This window comes from Lynx rufus, unplaced genomic scaffold (assembly GCF_022079265.1).
Source record: "Lynx rufus isolate CCGP_SWC_20201006 ecotype Redwood Valley unplaced genomic scaffold, mLynRuf1.p SCAF_9, whole genome shotgun sequence".
Taxonomy (NCBI): domain Eukaryota; kingdom Metazoa; phylum Chordata; class Mammalia; order Carnivora; family Felidae; genus Lynx; species Lynx rufus.
The window spans coordinates 51,711,111-51,721,643 of NW_025814897.1; the positions used below are offsets into that span (position 1 = coordinate 51,711,111).

At 38.3% G+C, this 10,533-nt stretch overlaps 1 protein-coding gene across 1 annotated transcript; it reads left to right on the top strand.

Moving 5' to 3' along the window:
• Nucleotides 1-7,335: 7,335 nt before the first annotated feature.
• On the top strand, nucleotides 7,336-7,710 carry LOC124505918 (60S ribosomal protein L28-like). Its single transcript, XM_047071974.1, has one exon. It carries the CDS (start codon nucleotides 7,336-7,338, stop codon nucleotides 7,708-7,710), a length of 375 nt encoding a protein of 124 aa, XP_046927930.1.
• Nucleotides 7,711-10,533: the final 2,823 nt, after the last annotated feature.

The following is a 10,533-nucleotide window of genomic DNA, read 5'->3' on the forward strand; positions in this document are numbered from 1 at the left end:
CATCTTCACCAGGAGTAGATTCCATCTCAAGAAAGCACTTTCTTTGCTCATCCATGGGGAACAACTCCTCATCTGTTCAAGTTTTATCGTGAGATGGCAGCAATTCAGTCACATCGTTAGGCTCCACTTGTAATTCCAGTTCTCTTGTAATTTCCACCACATCTACAGTTATTTCCTCCACTGCAGTCTTGAATTCCTCAAAGTCCCTCATGAGGGCTGGAACCAACTTCTTCCAAACTGCTGTTCATGTTGATATTTAACTTCTTCCCAATAATCATGAATGTTATCATGGCATCTAGAATGGTAAATTCTTTCCAGAAGCTTTTCAATTTACTTTGCTCAGATACATCAAGAAACATTACTATGTGTGGCAGCTATAGCCTTATGAAGTATATTTCTTAAATATTAAGGCTTTAAAGTCAGAATTACTCCTTGATTCATGGGCTGCAGAATGGGCATTATATTAGCAGGCATAAAAAAATGATCTCATTGTACATGGCCATCAGCTCTTGGGCGACCACATGCATGTCGATGAGCAATAATATTTTGAAAGGGATCTTTTTTTTTTTTTGAGTGGGAGGTCTTAACAATGGGATTTAAATAAGTAGGAAATTGTGTTCTAAACAGATATGCTGTCGTCTAGGCTTTGTCATTCCATTTACAGAGCTTCGGCAGTGTAGATTTAGCTTAATTCTTTAGGGACCTAGGATTTTCCAACTGGTAAGTGAGCACTGGCTTCAACTTTTAAGTCATCAGCTGTATTAGCCCCTAACACAAGACTTACGCTGTCCTTTAAAGCTTTGAAGGCAGATGTTGACTCCTCTTCTCTGTCCTTTAAAGCTTTGAAGGCAGATGTTGACTGCTTTTTGGAGGAAAAAGATGCTGTCTAGAACTTCTAGCTATAAAAGCTCTAGACAGCATCTTTTTCCTCCAAAAAGCAGTTATATCTACATTGAAAATGCATTGTTGAGTGTCGCCACCTCCATAAATTATCTTGCCTAGATATGGATAACTTGCTGCATCACTTTGCACATTCATGTTATGGAGATGGCTTCTTTCCTTAAACCTCATGAACCCGCCTCTGCTAGTGTCAGACTTTTCTTCCGCAGCTTCCTCACCTCTCTCAGCCTTCACAAAATGGAAAGAGTTAGGGCCTTGTTCTGGGGGATCAGGCTTTGGCTTAAGGTAATGTGGCTGGCTTGATCTTCTATCCAGACCAGTAAAATGTTCTCTATATCAGCAGTAAAGTTGCTTTGCTTTACCATTCATGTGTTCACTGGAATAGCACTTCTAATTTCCTTCAAGGACTTTTCCCTTGCGTTCACAACTTGGCTGACCGCTGTGTGTGAGAGACCTAACTTTTGGCTTATTTGGCTTTCAGCATGCCTTCCACACTAAAAGTTTAATCATTTGTAGCTTTTTAAAATATTTTTTAATGTCTGTTTATTTTTGAGAGAGAGAGTGTGTGTGTGCAAGGTGGGGAAGGGGCAGGAAAAGAGAGAGACAGGATCTGAAGCAGGCTCTGTGCTGATCGTGGCAAGCCTGATGAGGGGCTGGAACTCACAAGTCATGAGGTCATAACCTGAGGTGAAGTCAGATGCTTAACCGACTGTGCCACCCAAGGGCCCCTCGAGCTTTTGATTTAAAGTGACATATGTGAGATTCTTTCTTCCTTTGACTTGAACACTTAAGAGGTCATTATGGGGTTATTAATTGGCCTAAATTTCAACATGTGGTATCTCAGAGAATAGAAAGGTCCAAGGAGAGGGAGAGAGAAGCAGAGGAACCGATTGGTGGAGCAGTCAGAACACAAATTACGTTTGCTGGCTTTTTTGGGCACTGTTTGTGGAGCCCCAGCACAACCGTAATAGTAACATCAAAAATCAGCGATCACAGGGGCGCCTGGGTGGCTCAGCCGGTTAAGCATCCGACTTCGGCTCAAGTCATGATCTCACTGTTCGTGGGTTCGAGCCCCACGTCGGGCTCTGTGCTGACAGCTCAGAGCCTGGAGCCTGCTTCGGATGCTGTGTCTCCCTCCCTCTCTGCCCCTTTCCTGCTCATGCTCTGTCTCTCTCTCTCTCTCAAAAATAAACATTAAAAATCAGTGATCACAGATCATAACAACTGCATTAATAATGAGAAAGTTTGAAATATTGCAGGAATTACCAAAATGTGATACAGAGACACAAAGTATACAAATGTTGTTTAAAAAATGGTGCTGACAGACTTGCTCAATGCAGATTTGCTACAAATCTTCACTGTTTATAAAAAGGTAATGTCTGCTATTGAAAACCATGGTAAGGATTAAATTAAATAATGCACATGGACTGATGAAAAAGGGCCTGACATTTAATAGATCCTCAATAAATATTAGAACATGAGATATAATGGTATGTAATTAAGCCAGACACCCACACAGGCATAATGTGAATTAGCAGCAGTGAGTTAGAAGAACTTTTTTATTCATTCATTCTTTAATTCAGTTAATTCATTCAACAATCTTTACACCAGTTCCATGCCTGGAAAGGATCTTATGTAACAAGGAGAAAGCAAAGGTTAATAAGACTGGGTTTCTTCCCTATAGATTGTCTTTATTCTGATATCCGGGTGTCTGTTGATAAATTTCAGAGTCCATGAATTCTCGAAAAGAATATACAAAAATAAGTGTATTTATTTTCCAGGAAGAATATCTGTCACTTTCATCAGCCTTTTTGAGGGCATCCCAGGAAATCTCAATACAGAAAAGGGGGTGGACCCTGATCCATAATTATAGCTTTGGCAGCATTTTGATACCCAGTTGCCTGGAATTTGATTTCTGGGATAACTGGATTCAATTTCTAGATTCATCCCTGGTTTCTCTGTAACTTAACTTAAACCTCAGTTTCCACATGTATAAAACTGGAATAGTAATACCTACCTCTCAGACTTGTGTCAATACTGTGTATCAAAAAGAATCTCAGTAGGGGCGCCTGGGTGGCTCAGTCAGTTAAGCGCCTGACTCTTGGTTTCGGCTCAGGTCATGATCTCACGGTTCGTGAGTTCAAGCCCCACGTTGGGGTCTCTGCTGTCAGCACAGAGCCCGCTTTGGATCCTCTGTCCCCCTCTCTCTCTGCCCCTCCCCTGCTCGCTTGCTCTCTCTCTCTCTCTCTCTCTCTTTCAAAAATAAATAAACATTAAAAAAAAAAAAAAGAATCTCAGCATCTGGCATTTCACAGGTATTCACAAGGAGTGGTTCCTTTCACATTGGTGTCTGCCTCAGACCAGAAGGATACCTTCCTCATCCATCACAGCTTATTGATTGATTGTCAGTGATCAGAATTCTATGCTTCAGAGAATAGTCACAATATGAAAGTGCTATAAAGGTCAAAACTTAACACCACTGATGATCGTTAAAACAAAATCTTGGCTCACACTCCTGGTCTTCCTATCATAATCCATATATATCAGCTCATCCACCTCATACCGTACCTGCTGTTACCTGTCACTTTAGATGTAATTTCTGTCTCAGTTGCGTGACATTGTGATTCAGATTTGCCCAGCTATTATAGAAACTAACTTCCATGTACACACTAAGGTGTGATAAGGTGTGATAAGTGACACAAGTGCACATTTATCCTTCAGATGTTGCTCACAGTGAGAGGACACTGTGGAACTTCAAGTTACACAGCATCATAGAGTGAGGATTTTATGGGAAGAAAAGGGGCTGCTGAAAGCCACAGAACCATATACAAATGCTGATAGGTAAACATAAAGTGGTAGTGATACCATGGTGGAGGGATGTTTTATAGAATAATCTAATGCCCCTACAAGAAAATAGGGTAATCATTTGGAAAAAAAATACTGAGTCATTATTACAATATAGAAAAAATAATAATACATGTCTTCCTATCAATATTTCTGATTTTTCCAGCTATGGCACAATTTTTGTCTCCTTTCAGTGAAAATGTGTAACAGCCACTGGCATTCATGTCATTGAGCCAATGTCATGAAAGCTCAGAGCATCGTTTCAGCCTAGGGATCCAAAGTGGTCATTGAAGAATGCTGAACTCTATGCCTGAGTTCTCCTGGTGGCCAAAATCTGGCCTCTCAAGTGCCAGAACCTGGCATAAATATATGGCAATAAGTAGAAGATTTTCATTAATAGATTACTTTTTTTACAAGCAAAATATTTTGAAAATAATTTGACATTTTACAGTTCATTTTAGAATATTAGTGATAATATTTTTCTGTGACAAGTGATATTTCCATTTATCACTGGTAAAATGTAAATACCTTACCATTATATGTGCACATATGCCCATAAAATGTAAATATATTTGTATTAGGGACCTAGTTAATATATGGAGACACAATGATGAAGAAACATGTCGTGAGATCTACCTTCAGTAAGCTTCTGCTCTGTTGAAGAAATCTAACTTGAAAACAGTTACAGTTGGAGTGGTGGTAGGAGTGGTAAACATGGGATGGGATATCCATGATAATATGAGATCACATAAAAGGAACACCAAATGCAGAGTCAGAATTAGGAAAGACTTCTCAAAAGAGGTAACACCAGACTGACCATAAGGATGAGCAGTGGGGTTTGAAGGAAGACACTAATCCAGACAGATGGCGGTTAGATGCAAAGGACCAGAGACAAGTGGGGCATGTGATATATTCTAGGAAGTGGAAGAACTTCAGTAAGACTAGGGTATAAATCAGCAAGAAGACAGACATTGTTAAGGTATTATAGTAGAAAAGGAAATAGAATAACTTTGAGAAAAGACAAAATTGTACACATGGCTTCTCTGTGTAAACTTCTCTAACCTTTAAGATAAATGCTCACTATTCCCTTACTCCCCATGGGTGCAGAGACCCCTGGATTGATGTGCCTAGAGAAAAATAATAATTACTGCCTGTTGTTTGCATGGTAGGCAAGGAATAGTCCTCGGTTATTTCTCACAGACCATCAAAGTGAAGTAATCTTCAAAAGCCTTTATATAGAAAGGTTAAAAAACAAAAAAAATTGAGTGAAATTTTCATTCTAGTGGAGAAGATAACAAGTAGACAAATAAATGTGTAATATTGTATTATATATCAATAAAATATGAAGAGAATTAATGCTTGGTGACTTAAATCAAATGAAAATACTATAAAATGGGCCCTTAGAATAACAGTTATACAAAACTTCTCTGATTTCTCTTAAACCAAGGAACTTTTTATACAGGATATTAGAATCCTTCTAACTGGATCCAGTAAATCCTAAACATATATCTACTAATGGTATTTTTGTCTTTGTTTTCCTGTCCACTCTTCTTTTTTTTTTTTTTTTTGATGTTTTCATTTATTTTTGAGACAGAGAGAGACAGAGCATGATCAGGGGAAGGGCAGAGGGAGAGGGAAACACAGAACCCGAAGTAGCCTCCAGGCTCTGATCTGTCAGCACAGAGCCTGATGTGGGGCTTAAACTCACAAACTGAGATAATGACCTGAGCTGAAGTCAGATGCCTAACCGACTGAGCCACCCAGGCGCCCCTCCTGTCCACTGTTCTATTGCATGTTGTAGAATAGATCATATTCCACCTATCTGATACCATGCAGATAAGAAATTACTTGGACTCAGGAGGTTGAGAATGAGATAGAAAAGAAACAGGTCTTCTTTGTGTCATTTGTAGTATTCTAATAAAAGAAACACTTCTCATTTTCCATTAACTTTATTGTGCCATTAATTATATAAATGTATAAAATGCATGTCATACCACAAGCTAAAGTGGCATGCTGCTGAATTATGGTTAAAAATGGAAACTTCTAAAAAAATAACTGTAACTAATAGAAAGCGTATGATCAAAACTAAAAATTAACTTCACTGTTTCTTTCCCAAAGGCAAATCATGAGGAATAAATCTGATCAAAGTAAAACTCCACAGCTCACCCATTTGTTTACTAAAGAGACCTCATTTTTCCTTGATGTACAACTGTTTCCTCTGTTTTAAATGTTACTAAAAGATAATAATTTAATTCATCTCTCAGTTTCCAAAGTAATTTACCTTCTCTAGTATTGTTTCAGGGTTTAGAAGCATGCTTTCTTATCCAAGTTGTGCTTACATGTTAAAATCAAATGACAGAATTATTGCTTATGACTCTTTACATTTCACTTAGCTGCTATAGAATATGATACCTACATATAATGAGGAAGCTTTCTAGTATAATTTAGTTACAGGAGCTAAACAGATTATGTTGTCCCCTGACCATTTATTCTACACTGAATCTTAGAGAGGTTTTAGTTTTGTATTTGTTCTTCAACAGTGTGTATAAAAGATGCACTAAAAGCTGCTGCTTTCTCAACAACATCATGGTCACAGTTAGTTAAATATTTAATGTCACCAAGCACAAGGCAGGGCATGCAATGAGCATGAACTTGACTATGAAACCACTGTAATGGGTTTAGGTCCCTTGGGTCTCCAATGTGCTCTGTGCTGATACAGTAAATGAGGGAAAAGCCTCATCAAAATGCAAGTTTAAATAGAAATCTGTCCTGCCACATCCGTTGACAAGATTAATTATAGATCTCTGAACCTGATGTGTTTCTTAATAACTTGCATCCCTTTCCTAGTATGCAGTCAAGCTGCAATATTTATTATAGCCTTGTGTAATTCTGTATAATTCTCTTTTCCAGAGTAACACTTTCCCATATATTTTAAGTCTTAATAACTTAACTGAGTGCCTGATAAAAATCTCCATTAGTGATTTGCCATTAGTTCTTGCATTTGTTCATTGAAATTAAGATAATTATTTTATAATAGTAGCAAATTTCTGAAAGAATGCAAGAGCTCTCTCCATAGGAAAATTCAGCCATTTTCTCTAGTGTATATGTCTTCAAATGAAAGGACAAGGCAGTAAATATAGTAAAAATTACTAGAAGGTATTTTGCTTTGTGAATTACCCAATCTGCCTTAAAAGAAATGAAAAGAAAAAAATAATGACTCAAATGATTTTTTAAAGCTTAAATTATAGTGCTAGTAGATCCAGTACACTGTTTATATTTTTTAAAAAAATAGGTTATTTTTTAACAAAGGAGTTTAAAGCATGAGTTTACAGTGAAACAGACGTAGAACTGAATCAGGGTATCAGTGTTTACTAATTGGGTAAAGTTATTCAGTGTTTGATCTCTAGTTTCTTCACTTATAAAATAGAAAAGTTAAACCAAATTTTTGGATTTGTTATGTTGATTACATAATATGCTACAGAGAAGGTGATTACCACAATGCTTGGTCCATCACAATCACTAAATGTTAGCTTAAAAATAAATAGCTCTTTCTGTCTCTGGCCGTTGGTTCTGTCCACCTGCAGTGGATGGATGGTCGTGCAGAACTGCTCCAGCTTCCTGATCAAGAGGAACAAGCAGACACATAACACAGAACTCAATAACCTGAAGGCTGGTAACTACTTCTGCTACAGTGGGCTGATTCACCACAAGACTGTGAGTGTGGAGCTGGTGGCTGATGGCAAAGGTGTAGTGGTGGCCGTGAAGGGAAAATCCAGCCAGCAAAAGCCCGCCACCTCCTCCCTGTGGCCCGTCACCAAAAAGACTGCCCAGGGCACTCTCAGCAGCATCAGGCACATGATCTACAAGAATAAGCCGGAGATGGTGAAGAGGGAGCAGGTCGCCCTATCAAGAGCTCCTGAATGCCTACCCCCCAACTCCAAAGCAATAAAGATGTCAGCCACCTAAAAAATAAATAAATACACATAATGCTTCATACAGATTGAAATATCTGCCTAGGCTTCCTATTGACCTCATCATCTTAAATGTGAATCCAAGATGTAAGCTTCATAAAAATCTGTACAGTTGACCCTAATGAAGACTCAAATGTCTGTTTTATTTAGTGTGATGCATCCTCATAATGGATTCTTGGAGGGGGGGACATTTATTAATATACTATATGCAATATTCTTTTTTAAAGCATATTTTGAAAGAGAGAGAGAGGGAGGGAGGGGCAGCCAGAGAGAGAACTGCAAGCAGGCTCTGCAACTGTCACCTCAGAGCCTTATGTGGGGCTCAAATTCACAAACTCTGAGACCATAACCTGAGCTGAAGTCAAGAGTCAGAGGCTTAACTAACTGGGTCACACAGGCACCCTAAATATTCTTTGTATTTTTAATTTTTTTAAAAATGTTTGTTTATTTTTGAGAGAGACAGAGCATGAGTGAGGGAAGGACATAGAGAGAGGGTGACAGAATCTGAAGCAGGCTCCAGGCTCTGAGCTGTCAGCACGGAGCCCAATTGGGGGCTGGAACTCACAGACCAAGAGATCATTACCTAAGCCAAAATCTGGCACTTAACCGACTGAGCAACCCAGGCACCCCAGCGCCTTCAATATTTTTAAACAAGAAGCCACTAAGCTCAAATTTTCCTATTGTCTTTAATACCTGGGCCAATACTCTTAGTTGCCGGGACAAAATAGCTCATTAGCTCTCTCTACATCTGAGCTTACATCACCCCATGATGTGGTCCAAGCTCTTTACAGTCTTCAAGCCTGCACTGCAAAATAGCCTCCCTACCTGCTACTGACTTGACCTACCTCCTTCATTCATGAGTCTGTTTTTCTACCTGATCATGCCCAGTATTCTAGTGGTGATGATACAAAATCTTTATCTCCATTTAGGGGTGAACTGTCCAATCGTATCTCAGTTTAGAGAAAGATAGAGTCCAGGGGCTGGATGCCCTCTTGGAAGGCAGATTACAGGGTCACTCCGGAATAGAGGCAAAAACAATATTCAGGGTAGTTGATGAAGAGTATCTTAGACTGAGATTAAGTTGGGTGGAAGTCAGTAGGAAAGGAGATGGTAAAAAAAAAAAAAATTAAGGGATAATGCTAGGGAGGCAAAGCTAGTGGATCAGAATCAAGTCAATGAATAATGGGTATGATATTTGTTATTCATTTATTATATTTCTTTAGGGTGGGAACACACATTAAAGTAACAATTAAACTGGACAATAAACAAGCTGGTTGTCATCATAAAAATTCTTAACATTGTCATTAACATCATCATCATCATCATCATCATCATCATCATCATTACCACCACCATCATTAAAGTTCCATTTTCAGAAAAATAGCAAAGTGCATCAGCGTTACATTGAAACAAACAATAGGTTAAAGCAAAACTTGGCTATTATTGTATAATCTGTATTCAGTAAATTATTGATTGATTGTAGATTGATGTTTACTGAGATATAATTCATTTAACATAAAATTAACCATTTTAAAGTGTACAGTTCAGTGATTTTCATCCTCCCTTCTGTCTGTGTCTTAGCAATCTAATTCACGTATTTTTCTTACTACTTGGCCATGTCTTGAAAACGTTGTGGATCTGATTCTTAATCAAGATTTACTCATCTGAGTGTGTTAGTTTCTTACTGTTGGTATAACAAAGTATGACAAATTTCATGGCTTAAAACAACACAAATTTAGTATCTTATTAATAAGGTTGGAGATGTTTCTAAGCTATAATCACAGTGTTAGCCAGGCTGCTTTTCTTCTGGAGGCTTTAGGGGGAATCCATTTCCTTGTCTTTTCAAATTTCTAGCGACTATGCACATCTTTTCCTCATGGCCCCTTACTTCATCTTCAAAGCCAGCAGTATAACATCTTTGAATCTCTCTCTTTAAGAGATGAAGAGATGAGAGAATTCTCATCTTTGAATTCCTCTTGCCTCCAGCTTTCACTTATAAGGACCTTTATAGTTACTTTGGGCTTATCCAGATAATCCAGGATAATATCTCCATCTCAAGATCCTTAACTAATCACATCTATAGAGTCTCCTTTGTTGTGTAAGGGAACATTCATAGGTTCTGGAAATTAAGATGTGGACACTTTTGAAGGAAGGAGTTGTCATTCAGCCAACTACACTGAGATTTAGGTAAATGTGTTATATTGCATGAATATTATTTAAATATGTTTTTATGGTTTTTTTAATGTTTATATATTTTTGAGAGAGAGTATGTATGAGGGGCAAGGGCAGAGAGAGAGAGGGAGACAAAGGATCCAAAGCAGGCTCCATGCTGACAGCAGAGAGCCCGATGTGGGGCTTGAGGTCAAGAACTGTGAGATCATGACCTGAGCTGAAAGTCAGATGTTTAACTGACTGAGCCACCCACGTGCCCCTAGGTTTTTTTTTTTGTTTGTTTTGTTTTTTTGTTTGTTTTGTTTTTATGTTTAATGAGTTTCTTTATCTCTATGAAATTTTCCTGAACACTTACTTCTCTGGACTTTATAGCCTATGACATTTGAAAGCCCTTCTTTAAAGAGTCTGTTAATTGCCAGGGAGCTTACACTCTTCTACACTGTGTCAATGCCATCTGCAAGGAATTTCTTTTAGTAACTTCCATAAAATATAACTATCACATTAGTCAGGAGTTTTGCTTGTTTTACTGAAAATTTGGAAGTTTGTGGGCATGACCATCAATTTCATTGATCCCTTCCTTCCATCTCTGACACTCCTACTGTCCCTATCCCTCTTCTTTTCTCCCTGTCACTCAGATACCCTGGCA

Excerpts from the sequence above, each read along its gene's own strand:
- LOC124505918 (XM_047071974.1), top strand. The coding sequence starts at position 7,336 with ATGGTCGTGCAGAACTGCTCCAGCTTCCTGATCAAGAGGAACAAGCAG.